The 26,875-nt window shown below is 40.3% G+C and overlaps 1 protein-coding gene across 4 annotated transcripts in view; it reads left to right on the forward strand.

Annotated features, from left to right (window-relative positions):
* Positions 1-26,875, forward strand: part of rrbp1b (ribosome binding protein 1b) — a 64,429-nt gene that overhangs the window by 12,803 nt on the left and 24,751 nt on the right. For all 4 annotated transcript variants that reach the window (XM_010901722.4, XM_020052873.2, XM_020052874.2 and 1 more), the window contains 7 exons: positions 13,338-14,019; positions 14,283-14,434; positions 14,551-14,673; positions 19,646-19,798; positions 20,194-20,312; positions 23,433-23,586; positions 24,273-24,411. In XM_010901722.4, the coding sequence (XP_010900024.3) occupies positions 13,371-14,019; positions 14,283-14,434; positions 14,551-14,673; positions 19,646-19,798; positions 20,194-20,312; positions 23,433-23,586; positions 24,273-24,411 (1,489 nt within the window). In that variant the 5' untranslated portion in view covers positions 13,338-13,370. The remainder of the gene's footprint in view (positions 1-13,337; positions 14,020-14,282; positions 14,435-14,550; positions 14,674-19,645; positions 19,799-20,193; positions 20,313-23,432; positions 23,587-24,272; positions 24,412-26,875) is intronic.

Genomic DNA, 26,875 nt, shown 5'->3' on the forward strand with positions numbered 1-26,875 from the left:
GTTCACGCACTGCTGAACCCGTTGTGTAATTTGGTTGGATTGGTTTGCTAGGAAATTGCTGACCGTCTACATACATGGCCATAAACTCCAAAAACTTGCTGTAAAACTGTCATTGTCCACCTATCCAACGATTTTGGCAGAGGTCCTAAAATAGGTTTTCCTGGTTGCAAACGCAACCCCCCGCCAGTAAACTAAATGTCTTCATACACACTCTTTCAATTGGGTACTTGGCAGTGGTTGCGAGTAACTCAACCACTGCAAGCAGACACTTTCTTGGCAAATAGTGATGCAAATAATATATGCAAACGATAACACACATTTCCTACCCCCATAAGACAGAACTCTTATCGCGGACCATCCTAACCTTTATGTCAACGCTGTTTAACATGAGTTTCTCTTGAAAGAAGATATCACTATGAATCACCCATGCTGATCGCAGTCAATGTCAATGACTTGTTCCGATGTTATCTAGCTTTTTAATTTTTAGGCTAACCAAGCCATTTCACCAGACTCATTCTTCCCTTTCTGCACTTTCTTATCCAGAACTGCTTCCACTTTAAAAGTTATATCCATAGCCACGAGTATTTTCAGTAATTCCTGTTCATAAAAGGTCCCAACTATCACATCACCATCGTAATATTTTATTCTATATACAGGAGGTACCTGCGGAATGCACTCTGTTATTGTAAAATATTCATCAGTGTACCCTTTTTCATAGCCTTTGGTAAACGCTCCTCTCAACTTTGAGAGTCTCACAGTTTCCCCAACCCGGAGCTTGTAACTTTGATTACCATTTGTTATTATTGTTGTACCATACAGGTTCTTGAGAACTAGTCTAACATTTTCTTCACAAATGTTAGCAGGCTTCATCTTAATAGACCGATGGTAGCTGTGGTTGTAACCATTAACTAAATCTTGAATAACCTCAACATTGTTGTCAGCATTTGAAAATGTTAGAAGTTTATACATGAAGTTGTTTAGAGCCTTTGATTCAACATCGTTTGACAACAATTGCAGCCAATCATCAGATGTGTTCCTGACCGTTTCCGTATGCTTGTTCAGATTATTAAAACGCTTTATACTGACATGGACTTGGTTATTACAAGGTCTACAACCATCAATTCCACTCTTGATAGCTTTGCACATCAACAAAGCCACATAGGATTTGTTTAGAGACATATGAACACAACGACTGAAGTCACCCATCCTTATACAGCAGTCTCTTTGCTTTTGTCGCACCAAGACGCTACTGTGTCGCATACAGCTTCCTCATTAAATGTAGCCATGTATTCATCCCTGTTCTCACTCAGTCTCTGTGGGATGTTCGGCTCCAACTTGAGCTCATGCAGAAAGTTCTTGGCTGCACATCGGTCAGCGGTGCATGAAACCTTGATACATTCAAAGCCTTGAGCAACAAATTTTTCAGTCCTGGTGTTAAAACAAAGTCATCATAATGGGTCTCAAAAACAAAATCAGGCTGGTCGAGACAAGAATGTCTTCTCTGGCTTGGGTGATCCACTTCAAATCCGATGCATGATTTTTGGAGAATAGCCGCAACAAAGTTTTCCAGAATCATACCCAATGTTGCTTTGATGATATTTAAAATGTGGTGTAAGGCGTTTGTCCGTTTTATGACAGATTAAGAGGATCCGAGCTGATCACCAAACCGGTCAAGCCAATTGTAGTTTCTTGTTGGGTATGCCGGTGGAATCGAGCTGTTGGGGTCCGGGGTTCCGTAGAAGGCTTCAGTGTTGTCATCCAAGGCGTCACACAGCCAGTCCTCAGCCTTGGGTTCTTAAAGGTTTGGTTGGTTGTAATCTTGAGACATGTTTCGTAAATTCTTCCGACTTCTTGATAGTCACATGCGGTCGGTCTGTTTTTATGCTGTGTTGAGGACTGTGTTAGCTTAAGGCGGGGCTTCAGGGTCTTATGCCAGTCGAACAGTCCGCAGTCACAGTCACACTCTAACCTGCCGGACATTTTCCGGAAATCTTTCCAATCTAACAGAGGCATAATGCTTCATTCCTTGGACAACATTAAACAGTACGTCTACCGTTTGTGTGCCCTGTTTTGGTCCCAAATAAAACACTTCGAAAGGTGTTCCATAAACTGGCATTAAAAACCATTTGATCAGTCACACCGGCCTTAAACTCTTGGCCTTTGGGTATGTCATAAAATGCAACTTTGGGTTGAAAATGGATGCACAATCCGCCCGTCGTCCAACTTCCAATCCTGTGTCAACATATCCCGGTGCAGTTGATGGATTCGGGTTAAACTCTGCTTTGGTTTCTTCTGGGCTAGCATCTTGATTGCGTCTCTGCTGTCCATTTGTAATCTCTTGCCGACTGGCTGAGCAGCGGTAAAGCTGTTAAGATTTCAATTGTGTTTCACCTAAAATGTTGATCGCTGCACAATCCGCCATGGTTTGTAATATGTAGGTATGTTTACTCAGACAATACTGAATGACCATCACCGGGATCTGCGTGGTTTTAATATGCAGACCACGCCAATCATCCCATAAAACATGAAATGTTAACACCCACCGGCTGTCGGACAACTGTTGTAGCACTTATCGGAACGTAAAATGCCGGGGGTTTATAGCATTTATGGATTTGTTCATAACGGACTAACGACTGTGTCCCAAATCATCACGTATGTCACTCAATTAAGTGCTACATTACGGCTGTTTGGAATGGAATTAGGCCATTCATACGTTTTAAAATATAGCCTATTGCATTTTGATAGAGCTTGATTACTTATCAGAAGCATATAATGTCGCTGGCAATGTATTATTTTACTACTACTTAGCAGAGATGGGGACAAGACACATGGTCAAGTCCAAGCAAGTCTCAAGTCTTAACCATCAAGTCTCGAGTCAAGTCTCAAGTCACAGTTCAGATAAATCAAGCAAGTCAAGTCAAGGGTTCACCCTAAGCAAGTCAAGTCGAGTCCTTATAAGTTTCAAGTCAAGTCAAGTCACAGTACTAAAGAGATGAACACACACACACACTGTCCTCTGTTTCTGACGTGCGCTCGGTGCGAAGCTCGATTTCAAAATCAAATATTTTTCTCCTCCGCGGTACAATTTTTTGGGGGGACGAAGCGGAGGGATCTTGAATCAGCCTGAAGGGGTTGTATTCGCTATAACAACCGCCTCGCTATACCTTATCCCGCTTATTACATGGCAGCCTACCAAATAAATTAATAATTTGACACAAAATATTGATTTCTAAAGGAATTTATTGATTTAAAAATGATTGTACTGTTTCCTCTAAAGAAAATAGTCCGTTCCGTCTCTGGTTAGAATCCTGCTGCGTCCATAGCAACGGTCTGTTATCAAGAAATAACACGCATTCTGCCAATCCATGTAATAAGGGCTAATAATAACAACCTTATAAACTAATTATTGTGACTGAAAAACTGCCTAATATGTAATTACGCTGTAATTATTCTTGTCTGTATGTTACTAGCTAATAAGCTGTTAAAACAGCCAGTGGGAAAAGCCATACAGTTCATTGATGCTATTTATGGTGGAACTTAATAAGAAACGTTAGTCAGTAGTGAAATTTAGGGTGGACGAATCATTATATCCAACCAATGGAATGGACTTCGATTACGGAAATCGATTACGTGACAAATTATCAGTTCCTCTGATAGCTATATAGAATATATGTTACCTAGGTCATGTAGCAATCAACACATGATTGGTTAACTGGGAATAAAATGCATAGTTATATTTACAGTGTCATTTTGTCGTGTGTTAATGCCAAGTTTGAATATTTAGTTTCTTATTAAGTTTACCTCCACCACAAATATCATTTATGAAATGTATGTCTTTTGCCACTGGCCGTTTTAACAGCCTATTAGCCAGTAATAGGCTTACTAGTGTCTAACTTACTACTTGAACTTTACTCAGCCAAAGCTATTTCATGGTGCAAAAGTGTTTGTTTGTTTTTCTTTCATTCCTGAATGACATTGATACAATAACTATCAATATAGGTGACGATAACTGACTTTTTCGTTCCAGTGAAAAGATGAAAGAATTGTGGGAACCTCTACTGTTTTACTGCACAAGGGGTTTTGATCTAGCCTATAGTACCCCAAAAATAATGCGTACTTCAAAAATCCACCAGAAATAGTTGCAATATAACCGCGAACAGTTCTATTTTAGGCTTACTATAACTTAGATACTGAGGGTTTTAGATTTTTAAATCTATAAGGAACAAATCCAAATTCACAATTTAATGGGAGTCGAACACGGGACAGGTTGTTTTATAGTCCATGTCTCTACCCACTACGCTATTTAACAAGGGTGGGTCGATGGGAAGGTCACATTCACTCTTCTTGGCTGGTACCGCCTAAGCAGTCTGGCAATAACCCCATCGAAAACCGATACATTTACGTAGCATTTAATTTTGGATGAAAAACTAGCTAGTACAAACTAGTACTGTTAGTGTTAGCTAGCCAAACTTTCGCGTCGGGAGAATAAGAGCTGTTTGGAACGCGGGCAGGACATCTGTGTTCCTGGTTCAGCTCCTCTGCGTAGAGCGTACTGGTGGCTCTGACTACTATGCGTTTCTTAAATTGCATGCAGAAAATGGCTCAATGTGCTAAATACTCATGAGAACGGTTTTGTACACTGACAAATTATGTGGATGTTGTCTTAAAAACGATTATTTATTTTTTCTTGCCATGGTAAAATGAACAACGGAATAACAGGTATGAAGCGTTCCTTAGCTGTAAATGTGACACTGTTCGTGTCTACCGCATGAAAGGAACCCAATGCACATAGCTAACGTCCAGTAAGTTTGTTTTATGTTGGTAGGGTTCACACACACACTAACTGAATTTGCAATAGCGAGCAAACCGAGGGCTCAAATTAAACAGTATTGCAGCAATACATTTGGTGTCCCCCTAAAGTATTTTACCTTATTCACCGCGCCTCCACCTTGAAATCCAAAACGAGGCTAGGGGGTACACTCTAAACCAAAAGTTCATTGACAGAGCGCAGCAGCGGGTGTCTGTCATCATGGCGATACCTGTGTGGCCATCAAATCTTTCATGTCTTCCCGAAATAACAGTGGACTATGTTCAATGCGAAAAAACGAGGCACCTTACAACATTCAGGTATCATGACTGTGGATAAACTGCTCAGTTTGCGGAGTGGTGCCACTGCTAGAACAAATACGCTTGCTAAACGTTCAAATGTTTATCTTGATCGTTCATATCAACAGTTCATCTTGATCGTACATATCAACAGTTCATCTTTCCCTGCTAGACTAAAAATAACATGTTATGTGCAGTTGATGTGATCTTTAGCTAAAAGTGTATTGGAACCAGTCAAAATAGCTTGTTTCCAATGTGTCACTGCAAAGCAAGGCAGGGTGCTACTGTTGGTTATTAAAATTAATAATTATTAAGTATAAGTTAATTTGTTTACAAGCATGGGTTGCTCAGTTCACATAGCGATGTTACGTAGGGTTGGGGAAGGTACTATTCAGGTCTCACAGGTAACACAGATGCTAAAAACGAATCAGTATCGTCTACTGGGATGCACGAACCCAGTAAAATGGATGTTACTGTTTATACGTAGTTGTGTGCTTAACATGGTCTAGATTAGCAATGTTTATTATCTTAAACAGGCACAGATCACGTCTTGTTTATATTTTGCTGTAAGACATGTGGCAGGATGTTAGCTGACCAGGCTAGTAAAAAGAGCAAACAACTTGCTTAACGTTACACCCGAATCAGCCCTTCGCTTGTTATAACTTAAAAAGGACCGGTTCGTGGCTAATCAAGTCATGTCTATTTAGCCAGAAGGTTTAGCTAGCTATCTCTATGACAGTTAACATAAATATGGCTAACGTTAGTATCGTAAACTAATGTTAATATCTTACCTTGAAATGGGCGACCGCGATCTCTTCTTATTTTATGAATCCATTCACGGCAAAGTACAGGATCTTTGGGGAAACGATGGCAGGTTAGACCTGTATAGGATTTCTTTCTCTTTGAAGACGTACATTTGGGAACACAACAATGCGGCGGCATTGTAGGTAACGTTATGACAGAAGTCAACGTTACTTCCGTACCCCTCAGCCTCGTTTTGGTTTAAAGGAAGTGCGGTAGGTGAATAAGGCGAATAGCCCTTGAAAAAAGTATATGTAATTGTCCCGTCCAAAGTTGATATCAGATTTTCGCCCCTGATTTTTGAATGCTTTCTTAATTATTTTTAGTTTTTCACGTTTTTCGTTATCCTCAGTTGACAGTGAAATTCAGTTGCATTCACATCCACTCACGCATTTATTATATACTTTGTCTAAATAAATTGGCCTAAATCTAAACTGTTTTGATCATTTTTCTATTGCCTGTTGGCGATCACTCCTCGCATGTTGATGGATGCGCTATTTCACAAAAACAGCAAAGTGCCTGTTAAGATCGGTTAAGATGGACTAACAAGTGGTCCAGAGCACTCGTAAATTAAACAGCACTGAGAAAATAATGAGGCACGTGCATCTTACAATCATCTTAGTGCTTTGGGAAACTTGGCCCTGGTTAATTTTCATACCTAAACCTGACGTCGTGCCCAGCGGCGGTTCTAGCTTTTATGGCTCTCAGCCCCCACCCCCTACCCCCCCAAAAATATATACAAAAATAAGTCTCAAATATTAAAAAGTAACAAAGAATAATAGAAACAACTTATAGTATATAAATAAAAATAAAGGGAATAAAATGTTTATCCTATTGCTAACAGAAAATACACAAATAAAACCAAATTACGCAAAGCCTAGATGGCTCCTCATCCTGGCAAGTGCCAGAGGGTGCTACCAGATCTTTCAGAAGTGCCCCTGGTTTCATTTAAATACAGTATATGAGTCTGACACCCTAAATACATTTGTTGCACAATTAAATAGACATGTCATTATGCACAATTTATGAAACTTTCAGAATAGGAACCAAATGAACTATACCACCTCCATGGCTAATTCTGGGCGTAAAACACCCCAAAAGAGTCAATATGAAATGAGCATTTAATGATCATATATTGATGAGTTACAAAGATTTAACTTCAAAGAATTTGCCAGAATTGCGCAAAACATTAATGTAAAAGTACAGGAAGCTTTGGGTTGCAGGCGTATCGTTAAGAGCTCAGTTAAGAGCTCGTTGTGATTTTACAGGGGGGCACTGGGCAATGCATAGCATTTTTCATTATAAAATATAGAAATATTGTTTACTTTGGTTCTTTACACTGAAAAACCAAGACGCCAAATAATGATTGTACATGGAAGCCTCTTGTTCACAGTAGGGGGGTATTGCTGAATGTTTGATATTAAGACATGAATGATTCACATTGCCATTTGAAGTCTTATATCATTTTACTATTTTGGTTGGTTTTTGAAAAATGTGCTGAATCAACAAATTAAAATAGGGGTTTTGAAAATTGCAGTCTGGAGCCTTTATTTTGTAATATTAGGTTTTGTTGAAGATCAAAGCATCCACAGAAGCTTCAGAAAGCTGTGGATCTCTTATTCTGGCTGACTAATTGTCTCAAAAGTTGGACCAACAACAAAACCTGAAAGGCTAGCCATAAGCTATAAAAATCTGGTGATTGATATTACATTCCAATTAATTAGTCAATCTATAGGTTGATGACCATTAGATTAGACTTCTTGTACTTTTATATAATTATGAAGTTGGAATGGGATATATATACAAAAGTTGTGCTCAAAGGTTTGCATACCCTTGGAGAATTGGTAATATAAAGCTCTGGAAAGAATTAAGAGACCACTGCAAAATGATCAGTTTCTCTGGTTTTACTATTCATAGGTATGTGTTTGAGTAAAATTTACATTTATTCTGTAAACTATTGACAACATTACTCCCAAATTCCAAATAGAAATATTGTCATTTAGAGTATTTGTAGAAAATAACAGCTGGTCAAAATAACCCCCAAAATATGCATTGTTTTCAGACTTCAAATAATGCAAAGAAAACAAATTAATATTCATTTTTCAACAACAAAATACTAATGTTTTAACTTAGGAAGAGTTCAGGAATGAATATTTGGTGAAATAATCCTGATTTCTAATCACAACTTTCATGCGCATTGGCATGCTCTCCACAACAGCAAAGTCTGTCACATTGCTGTTGGGTGACTTTATGCCACTACTGGAACAACAATTAAAGTAGCTCGGCTTTGTTTGATGGCTTGTGACCATCTGTCTTCCTCTTGATCAAATTCCAGAGGTTTTCAATGGGGTTCAGGTCTGGAGATTGGGCTGGCCATGATAGGGTCTTGATCTGGTGGTCCAGATCAAAGCTGACAATTTGACTCGTCAGAGAAGATGACCTTACTCCATTTCTCTATGGTCCAATCCTTTTGGTCTTTTGTGAACTTCAGCCTGGCTCGTTTTTGCTTCTCATTGATGAAGGGCTTTTTTCTAGCTTTGCACGACTTCTGCCCTTCCCCTAGGAGCCTGTTTCGAACTCTCCTTGCTGTGCACTTCACCCAAGCTGCTGTTTTCCATTCTTTTTGTAGGTCACTTGATGTCATCCTTTGGTTGTTGACTGACATTCAAATGAGTTGGCGGGTCATCTCGGTCAGTTGATGGTCGTTTTTGCCCCCTGCCAGTCTGTAGCTTTGTTGTCCCCAATGTCTGTTGCTTGACCGTCTTTGAAATTTTCAGGATGGAAGCGACCTGATGCTCACTGTATCCCTAGTTATTTTAGAATTCAGATTGAGATACTACTTGCACTACTTACACTGCAAGAGGATAGTGATGACCACAGCAGTGGTTTTTATACTTTTCCTTGTTAAATTAGATTAGGTTCAGGTAATCACCTAATCAGTAGCTCATTAAGTAAAAGGAGGTGTGCCTGTGTTGGAATTTAACAAACACTGGAATGGCTGCCAAACATGTTGAGATGCTGATTAGGAGTGGTCTCTTAATTTTTGCCAGACTGGGTAAGCGGAGCTGGTGTAGAAGAGCGAATGTCTCTTACTGAGTGAGTGAGTGACTGACATACCTTGTTAATTAGCGTAGTGGTTAGAGAAGCGGACCTGCCAGCTATAGATTCCACGATCAAATCTCCTCACAGTCTAAACAAAGTATGCATTTAGACAATCTTCGCTGTCTATAACCTTCAGTATGTACATTATAATAAGCCTAAAATAAAACTGCTTATGGTTATATTGCTACTTTTCTGGTGGATTTTCAAAGGTACGCATCTGTGCATGCTTATCAAAACTCCTTGGGCAGTAAAAGAGTTGGGGTTTCCACGATTCTCACGTCTTTTCACTTGACGAGAAAGTCAGTTATCGTCACCTATAGTTATTCTATCAATGTCATTCATGAATGAAACACAAACTAATGTATTGTGCAATGAAATACAATAGATTTGGCAGGGAAAAGTTAATCTTCAGTCTCTCTAGCAATTGCTCAATTCTTATGACTATTCCTAGGAAGTTAGTAGATACAAGTAAGCCTATTACTGGCTAATAAGCTGTTAAAAATGGCCAGTGGCAAAAGCCATTGTTCATAGACGCTATTGGTTGTGGAAGTAAACTTAATTAGAAACGTTAGTCAGTTCAACACAATGGTGAATGATGTTTAGCGACTAATAAAACATGTAGCACATTGGCTTAGTCGTCAAAGACTGTGCCACTCACATGGGAGATCCGAGTTTGAATCCAGTAAGGATGGTGATATTTAATGATTTTAATTGCGGGCAGCAATACAACTGTTTACGGTTATAGTGCAACTATTTCTTGTGGATTTTTGAAGTACGCATCCGGGCATGCTTTTTGGGTCAAGATAGACAAAAACGTTCAGTAGCTACATTATAGTTAGCCTCAACCAAAACTGTTTACAGTTATGTAGTATTGCAACTATTTCTGGAGGATTCCACAATTCTTTCATCTTTTCACTTGATGAAAAAGTCAGTTATTGTCACCTATATTGATAGATAGTGTATCAATGTCATTCACTGTTAAAACAGCCAGTGGCAAAAGAGGATTTGTTCAGGATAGACAAAAACTTTGCTGGCTAAAACCTTCTGTACCTACTTCATAAGCCTAATATGAAACTATTTAGTGTTATAATGTGCCTATTTCTGGTGGATTTTCGAATTATGTCATAGGATTTGTTCAGGATCGACACACTTTGCTGACTACATGATTTTCTCGACTTTTCACAAGATGAAAAAGTCTGTTATCGTTACTTATATTGATACAGTAGTTGTATCAAAGTCATTGACAAAAAAGCAAATAAGCTGTTAAAACGGCCAGTGGCGAAAACCATACAGTTCATAGATGCTATTTGTGGAAATATTCAAACTTGATGTAATGTTAATGCGTGACACAATTCTATAATGTCAAAAGGCTATACCGACACCCAGCAGATGTATAGCTTGGTGGCAAGACACAGCCTTTCACGTGAGCGATCTGGGTTGGAATCTCGGGCAGTCAACAACGATCAACACTTTTTATTGCAGGCTGGCTGAACAAGGCTTGCCTGGTTTTTTGATTCTAGAGCTGTATGTACCATTTGTAAATAAAACATGAATGAGCAGGCAAAACACACATCTTTCATTTCTTATGGGATTCACATTCAACTGTAGGTCATAACAGAATGAAAGAATCATAAAACAAAATATGTCAACAAAGAAAAAATTTACTGAACCCTATTCAAAAGTCTGCATACCCTTAGTTCTTAATACTGTGTATTGCTCTCTTTAGCATCAATGACAGTGTGCAGTCTTTTGTAATAATTGTCTGAGGCCCCGAATTCTAGCATGTGGTATAGCTGCGCATGCGTCTTGGCAAAATGCCTCCAGGTTTTTGGTCGTCTTGCATGAACCGCACGTTTGAGATCTCCCCAGAGTGGCTCGATGATATTAAGGTCAGGAGACTGTGATGGTCACTCCAGAACCTTCAGCTTTTTTTGCTGTAACAAATGGAGGGTCAACTTGGCCTTATGCTTAGGGTCATTGTCGTACTGGAAAGTCCAAGAGCGTCCCATGCGCAGCTTTCGTGCAGAATAATGCAAATTGTCTGTCAGTATTTTCAGATAACATGTTGCATTCATCTTGCCATCAATTTAGAGCTCACATGCCCCCAAAACATCAGAAATAAACAAACACCGAGCACAAAACACACAAAAGCAAAGGGCTGACTAAAGCAGCAAAAACGACAATATACAATGGAACACATACTTACAAACAACGGCTCCAAACACGACAAGAACAATGAGCCACAATGTGGGGAGCAGAGGGGAAACTTATATACACATACAAACGATTCAAATTGGGACCTGGTGTGGAGGATTGAAAACATGTGACAGTCCGGGATGTGTTTGTGAGAATATGGGAACTTGTGAAAATATGGCACGGTGGCGCTGCTGCTCACCGCACCATGACAGTCACCACCATGCTTCATAGTGGGGATGGTATTCTGTTCATTATAGGCCTTGTTGACCCCTCTCTAAACATAGTGCTTATGGTTGTGACCATAAAGCTAAATTTTACCAGAAGCTGTGAGGCGTGTCATGGTGTTGTCAGGCATATTGTAACTAGGCTTTTTTGTGGCATTGGTTCAAGTGAAGGCTTCTTTCTGGCAACTCGACCATGCTGCTAATTTATGTTCAAGTATTGGCGTATTGTCCTCCTTGAAACAACCACACAGTCTTTTTCTAGAGCAGCCTGTATTTCCCCTGAGGTTTCCTGAGGGTTTTTCTTTGTATTTCTTTGTATCTTCTGGCAGTTTTGGCTGAAATCTTTCTTGGTATGCCTGACCTTGGCTTGGCATCAAGAGATCCCCGAATGTTCTACTTCTTAATAAGTGATTGAACAGTACTGACTGGCATTTTTCCGTCTCTATAAAGTTCCATTACTTTCTTACTGTCTTTTGACAGTTATTTTCTGCTCCTCATTGCTCCGTATCTAGCCTGCCCATTGTATCAATGTGAGAGCTAACAAACTCGTTGACTATTTATACACAGACAGTAATAGCAATTTAAAAAGCCACAGGTGTGGGAAATTTACCTTTATTTGCCATTTTCACCTGTGTGTCACCAAGTAATTCTGTAAGTCCAAACATTCAAGGTTATGCAAACATTTGATTAGGGTCATTTGGGTGATTTCTGTTATTATAATTCAAATAGAAGCCAAACAACTATGTGATAACAAATGGTTTCATATGATCACTATCCTTAAATAAAAATATGCATGGTCATGGTCATATTTTCAAAATCAATGCCAAAATGTTACAATTTCCTGCCAGGGTAAGCAAACTTATGAGCACAACTAACCAGACAGGTGTGTGTGTGTGTGTACACCCAATTGTCTGGTTAGTTGTGCTCATAAGTTTACCCTGTTGATTGCTTAAAATGGAAACATTTTCGTTCATGATGTTTAGTGTCTTTCATTTGTGTGTCGGTCACTCTATGCATTTCTGTAGGGGATGACAAACCTGCTGCTATGTTATTTATTGATGCATCCCATACATTCTCATGCTTGTGAAATATCTATTTGACTGATGATTTAAGTTTTGTGGATTAGTCTGTCAGCCAACTACCCTAATTAAATGAAGTCTTCACATTGATGAGCATGAGAAGGCAATTTTTTGGGGGGGATATATTTCCAGAAGCATCATCTTTATTTTTACTTTTGCAATGTATCTTATTCCTAAACCACTGATTACACAGTTTAACAAATACATTTTTTTTGTTCCTTGGTAGTAAGTGTTCTTTCCTAAATGCTTATGTTTCAAATGTGTAGAAAATTGCTATTATTTCCCACTAACTTTGCTTTTCTTGACTCAGAAAGTGATATTTTGAAATGTACCTATTTTCCAGTGCATTCAAGATATGTTCAGTACTGAGTAAACTTGGAGTACCATCCAGAACATTCCAGTAATATAAATGGTAGTATAAATACAGGATTACAACAGCATCCAGTGCTTGCTGGATGCCTTGATGTATGATGAGTATGGCTTTGAGGTTTTAGGAGACTTAAAAATGGTGGCATTCCTAATGGGTCTCCAAGGCTGGATAGATGGATAGATTTCAAAATATCATTGTCCAAATATCACATTTGGGGGGAATAATATACATTTTCTGTACTTTTTAGGCATAAGCAATTAGGAAATAACACTTACTGCCCAGGAGCAAAAATTATTACATAGTGTTATTTATATAAATACACATTGTACAAAAAACTAAAACATTTTCAACATGTTTTTGATAAACCATGATTATAAGGAATGGAAAAGCGAGTGGCCAGTACTGAATACATAATGTGACTTCCATCCTGATATTTTGCTTTTTTATGTTTTGCACTAGGCTTTGAAGAGGGACAAGATAAAAACAACAGACATGGATGTGTACGACCCCCAAACCCTTGGATTCATGGTCTTTGGTGGATTCATGGTGGTCTCTGCAATCAGCATCGCTCTGGTGTCTACACTGTCTATGAAGGAGACATCATATGAGGAGGCGCTGGCTAAGCAGCGTCGCAATCTGGGCAAGTCCACCCAGCCCCAGCTCTTTGGGAAGATTAAGAAGAAGCTGAAGTCATTGGATACCAAGAGCAAAGGCAAAAAAAAGGAAGAGCAACCCAATGGAAAACTCCCTGACCTGGAACTCCTTGAAGAGCACACTGAGTTTGCCAGCATGCCCGAACCTGTGCCTTTCACCATCCAAGAGCCAATCGTCGCTGTCCCAGAGTCTGCTGTTGTTTCCTGTGCTGCCCCTTCCCCAGTAGCTGTGGAAGCCCCTGCCACCACCCCCTCTCCAAAGCAGAAGAAGAAAAAGGTGGCCAAGGTGGCGCTGCCTACCGCTGTACCTGCCGCCATGTCAGAGAATGCAGTCAATGAATTGCCCATCATTGTGGTGCCACCTGTTGCCCCAGTGACTGCTGCCCTCCCTCCGGTGTCCAAGGACACTGCCGCCGTGACCCTTACCAAGGCAGAGGAGCCCAAGACTGAGGCCCCTACAAAGAAGAAGAAGGCTAAGGTTGAACTAGGTTGGTCTTGAATCAGAAATACAATTATCTTTAATTGCCAAGTACATTTAAACATAACCATATTGTGTATTATTGGTATGACATATAACGAAAACATACACGGAAATGGGGCCAAATGTTGTTGTTTTTTACACCAAACACCCCTTATTTGACTTAACACTTGATAATAAGCAGGGCTTACACAGTTTCCTCTGATTCTAAAAGAGATTAAGCATATTTGGGTATCTTCTCTTTCTCCTCTTCGTCTCCCTTGACCCTTGTAGTGGTGGCTGCTGTCGATTCTGCTGATGCTCCCCTCCTCCTGCCATACAAGACACTCTTGTCCACCGTGAGCAGCATGACATTTAGCAAACGAGAGACCCAGAAGCTCATTGAGGTACTCAGTGATAAGGCTGGCCTTGACTCCTGGCAACTGGTACAGTATTCCCTCCATGGACAGACACAGCACAATTTGGGCTGCAGTCATTTTCTAGCTTAACTTCTGTTGTGGCACATCAGTGATGGCCAATTTTTGTCAAATCTGGTGGTTAGGCTTCTCAGAAGGGGGATCCCATGGCTGCCCTCCGGAAACAGCTGGAGGCGAAGGAGAAACAGCTGTCTACTGAGCAGGAAGGTGCCATCGCCGCCAAGAACCGTTTGAGAGAGCTCAGCAAGGTTATATTGACATGGGTTGATCCATTGGATATAATCATTGGATTTGTGTCTGGATGGGCCATTGGGAAGAATTATTTCTTTAATAGAGTAAAATGTGACCCAAAATGTTTTTAGTTCTTTACACCAAACACACCTTATACGTTTTATGAATCACTTGGTAGTAAGTTAATTCATTCAATTAATTATGGTAGTGCTGTGCTAGGAAGCATCTTAAACAGGTCTTGTCTTTAGTGCAATAGGACAGGATTTGGTAGCTGGTGCTCACAATAAGCCTCTACCTACAATACTCAGTCCACTGGCTTGTTCTGTGCCAGCTGGATCACTTGGGAAGAGAAACATGTGCGCCGCAGTGTCTGGAGAATGCTGACTATTGATATGCTAAAATAATATATTAGAATATAGTTCAATAAAATCTAAACATTTAAATACAGTATATTGGCTGAATATATTTATAAAATACATTAATGAATGAAATGCATTAAAATATATTACAGTAGCAACAATGTGGAAAATACTGACACTAAAGAAATTCAGGTACTTTATATTTAAATACACTGAACAAAATTATAAACGAAACAATTATTTTTGCCCCCATTTATCATGAGCTGAACTCAAAGATCTAAGACTCTCTCTATGTACACAAAAGACCTATTTCTCTCAAATATTGTTCACAAATCTGTCTAAATCTGTGTTAGTGAGCACTTCTCCTTTGCTGAGATAATCCATCTACCTCACTGGTGTGGCATATCAAGATGCTGATCAGACAGCATGATTATTGCACAGGTGTGCCTTAGGCTGGCCACAATAAAAGGCCACTCTAAAATTTGCAGTTTCACTGTATTGTTGGGGGGGGGGGGGGGTCTGGGGGGATCCGAAAACCAGTCAGTATCTGGTGTGACCACCATTTGCCTCACACAGTGCAACACATCTCCTTTGCATAGAGTTGATCAGGTTGTTGATTGTGGCCTGTGGAATGTTGGTCCACTCCTCTTCAATGGCTTTGCGAAGTTGCTGGATATTGGCAGGACCTGGAACACGCTGTCGTATACGCCGATCCAGAGCATCCCAAACATGCTCAATGGGTAACATGTCCAGGGAGTATGCTTGCCATGCAAGAACTGGGATGTTTTCTGCTTCCAGGAATTGTGTACAGATCCTTGCAACATGGGGCCGTTCATTATCATGCTGCAACATGAGATGATGGTCGTGGATGAATGGCACAACAATGGGGCTCAGGATCTCATCATGGTGTCTCTGTGTATTCAAAATGCCATCAATAAAATGGCACCTGTGTTCATTGTCCATAACACACACCTGCCCATACCATAACCCCACCGCCACCATGGGCCACTCGATCCACAACGTTGACATCAGCAAACCGCTCACCCACACGACGCCCTACACGCTGTCTGCCATCTGCCCTGTACAGTGAAAATCAGAAAAACAGTGAGAACACCTCTCCAAAGTGCCAGACGCCATCGAATGTGAGAATTTGCCCACTCAAGTCGGTTACGATGACGAACTGCAGTCCGGTTGAGACCCCAATGAGGACAACAAGCATGTAGATGAGCTTCCCTGAGACGGTTTCTGACAGTTTGGGCAGAAATTCTTTGGTTATGCAAATTGATTGTTGCAGCAGCTGTCCGGGTGGCTGGTCTCAGACGATCTTGGAGGTGAAGATGCTGGATGTGGAGGTCCTGGGCTGGTATGGTTACATGTGGTCTGCGGTTGTGAGGCCTGTTAGATATACTGCCAAATTCTTTGAAACGCCTTTGGAGATGGTAGAGAAATGAACATTCAGTTCATGGGCAACAGCTCTGGTGGACATTCCTGCTGTCAGCATTCCAATTGCACGCTCCCTCAAAACTTGCGACATCTGTGGCATTGTGCTGTGTGATGGAACTGCACATTTTAGAGTGGCCTTTTATTGTGGCCAACCTAAGGCACACCTGTGCAGTAATCATGCAGTCTAATCAGCATCTTGATATGCCACACCTGTGAGGTGGATGGATTCTCCCGGCAAAGGAGAAGTGCTCACTAACACAGATTTAGACAGATTTGTGAACAATATTTGAGAGAAATAGGCATTTTGTGTATATAGAGAAAGTCTTAGATCTTTGAGTATATGATAAATGGGGCCAAAAACAAAGGTGTTGCATTTATAATTTTGTTCAGTGTATATGTATATTATGTATGTATATATATATATATATATATATATGTATATATACACTCACCTAAAGGATTATTAGGAACACCTGTTCAATTTCTCATGAATGCAATTATCTAATCAAACAATCACATGGCAGTTGCTTCAATGCATTTAGGGGTGTGATCCTGGTCAAGACAATCTCCAAACTGAATGTCAGAATGGAAAAGAAAGGTGATTTAAGCAATTTTGAGCGTGGCATGGTTGTTGGTGCCAGACAGGCCGGTCTGAGTATTTCACAATCTGCTCAGTTACTGGGATTTTCACGCACAACCATTTCTAGGGTTTACAAAGAATGGTGTGAAAAGGGAAAAACATCCAGTATGCGGCAGTCCTGTGGGCGAAAATGCCTTGTTGATGCTAGAGGTCAGAGGAGAATGGGCCGACTGATTCAAGCTGATAGAAGAGCAACTTTGACTGAAATAACCACTTGTTACAACCAAGGTATGCAGCAAAGGTTTTGTGAAGCCACAACACGCACAACCTTGAGGCGGATGGGCTACAACAGCAGAAGACCCCACCGGGTACCACTCATCTCCACTACAACTAGGAAAAAGAGGCTACAATTTGCACAAGCTCACCAAATTGGACAGTTGAAGACTGGAAGAATGTTGCCTGGTCTGATGAGTCCCGATTTTTGTTGAGACATTCAGATGGTAGAGTCAGAATTTGGCGTAAACAGAATGAGAACATGGATCCATCATGCCTTGTTACCACTGTGCAGGCTGCTGGTGGTGGTGTAATGGTGTGGGGGATGTTTTCTTGGCACACTTTAGGCCCCTTAGTGCCAATTGGGCATCGTTTAAATGCCACAGCCTACCTGAGCATTGTTTCTGACCATGTCCACCCCTTTATGACCACCATGTACCCATCCTCTGATGGCTACTTCCAGCAGGATAATGCACCATGTCACAAAGCTCGAATCATTTCAAATTGGTTTCTTGAACATGACAATGAGTTCACTGTAATGAAATGGCCCCCACAGTCACCAGATTTCAACCCAATAGAGCATCTTTGGGATGTGGTGGAACGGGAGCTTCGTGCCCTGGATATGCATCACACAAATCTCCATCAACTGCAAGATGCTATCCTATCAATATGGGCCAACATTTCTAAAGAATGCTTTCAGCACCTTGTTGAATCAATGCCACGTAGAATTAAGGCAGTTCTGAAGGAAACTGTAATAAACACAGTATTAGTATGGTGTTCCTAATAATCCTTTAGGTGAGTGTATATGTTAATGAAATATTACAGTTTCTTCTGTAGCCTTCAGTGTAAATTATCCTACATACTTTATAATACATTATTTACAGCGATCAGGCATAACATTATGACCACCTGCCTAATATTATGTAGGTCTCCCTTTTGATGCCAAAACAGCCCTGACCCGTCGAGGCATGGACCTCTGAAGGTGTGCTGTGGTGTCTGGCATCAAGACTTTGCAGCAGATCTTTTAAGTTCTGTTAGTTGAGAGGTGGGGCCTCCATGGATTGGACTTGTTTGTCCAGCACATCCCACAGACGCTCGATTAGATTGAGATCTGGGGAATTTGGAGGCCAAGCAAACACCTTGAACTCGTTGATGTGTTCTTCAAACCATTCCTGAACCATTTTTGCTTTTTGGCAGGGCGCACTATCCTGCTGAAGAGGCCAATGCCATCTGGAAGTATCATTGCTATGAAAGGGTACACATGGTCTGCAACAATGCTTATGTAGGCGATTTGTGTCAAAGTAACATCCACATAAATGGTAGGACCCAAGGTTTCCCAGCAGAACATTGCCCAAAGCATCACACTGCCCCCGCCAGCGTGCCTCCTTCCCATAGTTCATCCTGGTGCCATGTGTTCTCCAGGTAAGCGACGCACACGCACCTGGCCATCCACATGATGTAAAAGGAAATGGGATTTATCAAACCCCACACCACCTTCTTCCATTGCTCCATGGTTCAGTTCTGATGCTCATCTGCCCATTGTAGGTTATTTCGGCAGTACAGGGGTCAGCATGGGCACCCTGATTGGTCTGCAGCTACGCAGCCACATATGCAACAAACTGCGATGCACTGTGTGTTCTGAAACCTTCTTATCATTTCCAGCATTAACGTTTTCAGCTATTTGAGCTACAGTAGCTCGTCTGTTGGATCGGACCACACAGGCCAGCCTTCACTCCCCACGTGCATCAATGAGCCTTGGACGCCCATGACCCTGTCGCCAGTTCACTGCTTTTCCTTCCTTGTACCACTTTTGATAGGTACTGACCACTGCAGACCGGGAAAAACCCACAAGGGCTGCAGTTTTGGAGATGCTCTGACCCAGTCGTCTTGCCATCACAATTTGGCCCTTGTCAAAGTCACTCAGATCCTTACACTTGCCCATTTTTCCTGCTTCTAACACACCAACTTTGAGGACATAATGTCCACTTGCCGCCTAATATATCCGGCCCTCTGACAGCTGCCATGATGAAATTGTCAGTGTTATTCACTTCACCTATCAGTGTTCATATTGTTATGGCTGATCGGTGTATATTAGAAGACTTTTCAGTGATTTGACTCATTGTTATTTGCCAATATAGAGGAGACTTAACCTCTAACCAAATAGTTATGTCATGGGGTAATTTTTACTACTATATATACCTATATTTTTTAATGTATTTAGTTTAAGTATCTTAAATATATTCAACCAGAATATTTAAATAGGATTCAGTCTTATTGAAATATTCCAATATATTATGTTTGTGATGACACTAAGGATCGCTCTTGCCCACACAGGAGTTGAACACAGAGAAATCCAAGATGGCATCAGTGGAGACCCGTCTGAGCTCAGAGCTAAGTGCTCGCGCTCAGGAGATCACTGCCTTACAGGCTCGCATGCAGGTCTCCTACCAGGACCACGTGGCTGAGACCCAGCAACTCAACCTCAAGGTTAGAATTCACAAACTCCTTAATATCAGGGTCATGTTCAGGATAGATAATTTAAATGTAGTAAATGGTACAAAGAGAAATACCCTGACTAAAGCTGATATGATTGATTCTACATTTAAATGACATGTGTTATACACATTAAAATATAAAGGTATTTATATTGTAATGTTGCACCCAATGGCAATGCATGACTGAATGTGGACCTGTTGCTTCCACAAATTCTTCCTTGTGGGACATTGATAAAAGCCTTTGATTTTGATGACTACATAAAAGGTTTTGAAAAAAAAATGCAACAGACAAGACTAGAATAATCTACTGTGAATCGACTTCACTTCCGTATGAAAACATAGTGAAAGTATGTTCTAACAATTTATTTGAATGACATCCTGTTACAGATAGCAAGCCTGCAAGAGCAGCTGGACAATGGCCCTGTTGCTCAGCTAGCCCGTCTGCAGCAGGAGAACTCCATCCTGAGAGATGCCCTCAACCAGGCCACGAGCCAGGCGGAGAGCAGGTAGTTGGGGGGATGTAAACAATACAAAACTCCAGGTTCAGTAGGCACTAGATGTAAGAAAATTAAGCTGAAATATCTTGCTGTAATTAATAAAACACTGATCTGATCAACAAGAAAATAAGAAGTCAATCTAGTCCTCTGTCCTTGCCTTATTCAAAATGATCTTCAGAAAGAGGCAAGGAGACTCTTCTTCAGTCAAAAATCTGAAATGTCAGTATTTCTTATCCAAAAACGTGGTTTCTCAGTGTGTCCGTTTGTTTTTACCAAGCCCTGATTCATCTCATTAAGGATTTTTTTTTAACATAACTGAAACATGCAGTAAAACAAGATAAGGTACTGTATTTTAGGCCATAAACGCGCACACTTTCATATCGCGCTTGTTTGTGTAAAAAACGTATTACGCACACTTTTACATAACAAGCACGTGACGCGCAGAAATCTGTATGTTGTTATATTGTAGAAATTGTAAAAGTAGATAAATCGGTGGTGCCGTTACAATGCAGAAGTACTGGTAATTCATTTATCATAGGAGAGTAGCTTTGTATTCTGCCTTCCGGACGTTTTCGTCCCTGATGTTGTTTGACCCAAAACCTGAAACAGAGCAATAGAATTATTAGGAGACTGCACATCGTTTACATGTAAAAAAGATCATGTATATTGTGCACAAGCAGATAACGTGCAGTTTGGGTGCGGGGTTTGTAAAAATGCATATAATGCGCGCGTTACGTGGGCTAAAATACGGTTGGATTAACATGTGTAATTTACTTCCGGTGCAAATCAAATACCATGTTTGAAAATCTAGTATTTAGTTTAATTTAAAGCTGTGTGGTTGATGCCATGCATCCTCCTGTGTTAGGAAAAACAATTCTTACTTGACTCTAACACAGTCCAACCCCAGGGCATATTCAAATGGCAGCCAAGAATTTTATTGCAGACACTCCCAGTCACAGGCATATCAGAATTCTCAGCAAACTGTTTATGGGGCCCTTTTGTCTTTGCTTTCTATCTAGCTCCCACTTTGCATTCCCTGTAGCGAATTAGGTGATTAGGTGGCCAGGGACGTTTTCTTTGTACTTCTAAAATCTTTTACTTATTACTATGTAATGAGGTAGTGAGTATATTGTCCTGTGTACTTCAGTTGGTTGAGCGTGGTGCTTGCAACGCCAGAAGTTCTGGGTTTGATTACCATGAGGGACCAGGTCGGAAATATATGGACTAACTACTGAAAATCACTCAGGATATAAAATAAGGGCGTTGGCTGAATGACTAAAATGTAAATGTAAAAGGTAGTGTGTGGATGTTTCCGCTAGATGGATATATATACAGTTTGGTCCGGATACAGTTTTGGTCGGGATATATATACAGTTTGGTTCGGATACAGTTTTGGTCCGGATATATATACAGTTTGGTCCGGACACAATTTTCATAATTTTGGCTCTGTACACCACCACAATGGATTTGAAATGAAACAACCGATGCAATTGAAGTGCAGACTTTCAGTTTTAATTCAAAGGGTTGAACAAAAATATTGAATGAAACGTTTAGGAATTGCAACCATTTTTATACACAGTCCAAGGACTCAAGATTTCAAGGACTCCAATTTTATTGACTTAACCCAATCATAAATAAAATGTTTATTTTTAATACTTTGTCAAGAATCCTTTGCAGGCAATGACTGCTTGAAATCTGGAACGCATGGACATCACCAAACATTGGGTTTCCTTCTTTGTGTTGCTTTGACAGGCCTTTACTGCAGCTGTTTTCAGTTGTTTGTTCATGGGTCTTTCTGCCTTAAATTTTGTCTTCAGCAAGTGAAATTCATGCTCGATCGGGTTGAAATCAGGTGATTGATTTGACCATTGCAGAATATTGAACTCCTGGGTTGCTTTCACAGAATGTTTTGGGTCATCTGTTAAGTAAAGTGCCTTCCAATCAACTTTGCTGAATTTGGCTGAATCTGAGCATACAATATATCCCTATACACTTCAGAATTAATCCGGCTGCTTCTGTCTTCTGTCACATCATCAATAAACACTAGTGACCCAGTGCCATTGGAAGCCATGCATGGACATGGCCACACTGCCTCCATTGTGTGGTATGTTTTGGATCATAAGCCGTTCCAAGCCTTCTCCATACTATTTTCTTCCCATCATTCTGGTACAGGTTAATCTTTCATCTGTCCAAAGAATGCTGTTCCTTGGATAATGATATGCCTACCTCCTGGAGAGTGTTCTTCACTTGGTTGGATGTTGTGAAGGGGTTTTTCTTTATCATGGAAAGGATTCTATGATCATCCACCACTGTTTTCTTCCATGGACGTCCAGGCCTTTTTGTGTTGCAGAGCTCACCAGTGTGTTCTTTTTTTCTCAGAATGTACCAAACTGTTGATTTGGCCACTCCTAATGTTCCTTCTATCTCTCTGAAGGATTTTTTTTTCTGCGGCCTAAGGATGGCCTGTTTCACTTGTATTGAGAGCTAATTGAGAGCTAATTTGACCGCATATTGTGGGCACACATGGAATCAATTCCATGGCACAAATGCAATCAACTCCAGACCCTTTACCTGCTTTATTGAAGAAATCACGAAGGAATAGTCCACACCTGTCCATGAAACAGCGTTTGAGTCAATTGTCCATTTATTTTCTGTCCTTTGAAAAAGAGGGGGCTACATATTAGAGCTGTAATTCCCAAACCCTTCCTCCAATTTTAAATAGCTGTAATTCCCAAACCCTTCCTCCAATTTTAAATAGCTGTAATTCCCAAACACTTCCTCCGATTTCTAATACATATTTTAAATAATAGATAAATAATTTGACTAAGTTTATAAAATTATTTATCTATTATTTTAAATATTTATCACATATTTAAATATTGATTCCTAATAAGTTAATGCAGAATTGTTCAGTACTTTAGTTTGGTTGGACTTTTACCAACATGGCTAAAGCAAGTCCAAATGTCCTTGAATTACCTTTCTGTTTTTGTATACATTATTGCAAAGTATGAACATAATACAAATTCAGAGATCCTAATTATGTGCATTCTTAACGTTCAGTCCATACTCAAAACTGTTCCACTAATGTATGGAAATTCATCAAGTCAAGTGATCACTTTTCCCCTCTAGGCAGAATGCGGAACTAGCAAAGCTGAGGCAAGAATGTGTTCGTCTAAACCGGGACCTGGGTGAGAGGACCGAAGCCCTGCAGGCTGACGAGGAGCACAGGAAGGCCCTGGAGGCCAAGGTGGCAGCTGCAGAGGAGAAACTCGCCCAGTCCAAGGTGACTAGAGTCAGTGAAGTTGCCCCTGGATGCCATTCTTCTGTCAGTTTTTCTCCGCCACTAATGAGGCTGATCCTAGGTTTTAGGGAAATTGTTATCCCAGTATCTCCAGATAAGCGGCCACCGCCCTGTCCTCCTGCCTTTCCCTAATCTTCACAATATTTACCTTCAATGGAGAACAACAGTGAGGTGTTTTCTTGCATGCCTTGCATTCTGTCTCTCAAAATATGAATTTCATTGTTTCATGAATACCGTTGAGAGGCACAATGTTTCCTAATAAATATTTCCTAACTGATTGGGAACTCTCTTAAATGGGGTTTATTTTTGTCTACAAAGATGAGAATGTGAGAACTTTTACATGTGAGAACCCAAAATGTAAAACCTCCTCTTCTCACGGTCAACTAATAGTTTTAATACACTGCTGGTTCAATAGTGCAGTACTACAGTACTACATAATAACTTTTGTGTCAAATTAAATTATGGCCTGTCTTTATTCTGTCAATTGGTTATTTTGGTTGCTGCTGTCAAGCAAATGTTTGTCAGCCTATATGTCTCAAGATGAGACATTTCACGGAATTATGCACAGTTCACTGGCTAATGTCTAATTAAACCGGTTTTCTGGAAACCAACACGCATAGTGCTCATTACTATACATGCCGATAAGCAACTGCTTTGTTTGTCTGTAGGTGTCCCAGGCAGAGAGTGAGCGGGCCATGCAGAAGAGACTGGAGGAGGTGAGTCAGAAGCTCCAGAAGTCCCAGGAAACCAGCAAACTCATTCAGGCTCAACTGGCTAAAGCTCAGCAGAAGGCGGCCACATTCTCAGGTAAATTTTTCCAAACTCTTCCTGCATGCATTTTTTTAAAATAATTTTTATTTTGCTGCTGTTTAATCAAGTAAGTTATTTGTGATTTTAATTGACGACTTGGGCAAAGACAAAGGGCGCAATAAAAAACACAGAATCACATGAATAGTGTATGCCTACAAATAACCAGTAATACAATGAATGCAAGGTTAATTACCATTAAAATTATACAATAAACAGCAAACCACATTCAGATTTGTTGCTCAGCAGATTCATAGATGAGTTGTCAACCTGTTTGTTTAGTTTTTTGCCATGTTTTTGCCATTCAATTTGTAGAGACTGCACTGTATATTTGACTAATTTAATCTGGTGTGTCAGCAATATGTAGTTTGGTTTTGAGACAGGACCTACAGTTGAGTAAAGGTTTGTGAACCCTTTAGCATTTTCAGAATTTCAGCGTGTGTCCTAAAATGTTAAGAGGTCTTCATTTAAATTTGAATCTGATTTGAACCATTAACACAAAAAAGTACTTCTATATTTATTTATTAAACATATACAGTACAGGCCAAATGTTTGGACACACCTTCTCATTCAATGCGTTTTCTTTATTTTCATGACTATTTACATTGTAGATTCTCACTGAAGGCATCAAAACTATGAATGAACATATATGGAATTATGTACTTAACAAAAAAGTGTGAAATAACTGAAAACATGTCTTATGTTATAGATTCCTCAAATTAGCCACCCTTTGCTTTTTTGATAGCGCTGCAAACCCTTGGTGTTCTCTCAATGAGCTTCATGAGGTAGTCACCTGAAATAGTTTTCACTTCACAGGTGTGCCTTTTCAGGGTTAATTAGTGGATTTTTTCCCGTTATTAATGGGGTTAGGACCATCAGTTGTGTTGTGCAGAAGTCAGGTTGATACACAGCCGACAGCTGTTAGAATTCATATTATGGCAAGAACCAATCAGCTAAGTAAAGAGAAACAAGTGGCCATCATTACTTTAACAAATGAAGGTCAGTCAGTCCGGAAAATTGCGAAAACTTTGAATGTGTCCCCAAGTGCAGTCGCAAAAACCATCAAGCGCTACAATGAAACTGGCTCAGATGAGGATCGCCCCAGGAAAGGGGGACCAAGAGTCACCTCTGCTGCTGAGGATAAGTTCATCCGAGTCGCCAGCCTCAGAAATCGCAGATTAACAGCAGCTCAGATTAGAGACCAGCTGAAGGCCACACAGAGTTCTAGCAGCAGACACATCTCTAGAACAACTGTTAAGAGGAGACTGCACGAATCAGGCCTTAATGGTCAAGTAGCTGCAAGGAAACCACTGCTAAGGAGAGGCAACAAGCAGAAGAGATTTGTTTGGGCCAAGAAACACAAGGAATGGACATTAGACCAGTGGAAATCTGTGCTTTGGTCTGATGAGTCCAAATTTGAGATCTTTGGTTCCAACCGCCGTGTCTTTGTGCGACGCAGAAAAGGTGAATGGATGGATTCTACATGTCTGGTTCCCACTGTGAAGCATGGAGGAGGAGGTGTGATGGTGTGGGGGTGCTTTGCCGGTGACACTGTTGGGGATTTATTCAAAATTGAAAGCATACTGAACCAGCATGGCTACCACAGCATCCTGTAGCAACATGCCATCCCATCCGGTTTGCGTTTAGTTGGACCATCATTTATTTTTCAACAGGACAATGACCCCAAACACACCTCCAGGCTGTGTAAGGGCTATTTGACCAAGAAGGAGAGTGATGGAGTGCTGCGCCAGATGACCTGGCTTCCACAGTCATCGGACCTGAACCCAATCGAGATGGTTCGGAGTGAGCTGGACCGCAGAGTGAAAGCAAAAATGCCAACAAGTGCTAAGCATCTCTGGGAACTCCTTCAAGACTGTTGGAAAACCATTTCAGGTGACTAACTCTTGAAGCTCATCAAGAGAATGTGCAAAGCAGTAATCAGAGCAAAGGGTGGCTACTTAGAAAAAAATAGAATATAAGACATGTTTTCCGTTATTTCACACTTTTTTGTTAAGTCCATAATTCCACATGTGTTCATTCATAGTTTTGATGCCTTCAGTGAGAGTCTACAATGTAATAGTCATGAAAATAAAGGAAACACATTGAATGAGAAGGTGTGTCCAAACTTTTGGCCTATACTGTATATCCAACATTTAGTTTCTTTGTGGGCATAAGTATTTGAACCTTAAATGTATCTTGAAAATGTCTTATATAAGATATATTGTGAATTAATTATGAATTAAAGTATGAATAAAGAGGTAGCAGTCTACAAAACAACCTATCAATAGTACAAATATTACCGGAGATTATCATGTTAATCATAACATTATAAGGATATATAACTGCTGAGAAACATCTTTTCACCACTGAGTTACAATTGGGCAAAACATAACATAAAACACAACCCAAAACTGCAAGTGCATCTAATGCGTTTGTAGACTTTCATGTTTGATATCATTTTCAT

This window comes from Esox lucius, chromosome 9 (genome assembly GCF_011004845.1).
Source record: "Esox lucius isolate fEsoLuc1 chromosome 9, fEsoLuc1.pri, whole genome shotgun sequence".
Lineage (NCBI taxonomy): Eukaryota > Metazoa > Chordata > Actinopteri > Esociformes > Esocidae > Esox > Esox lucius.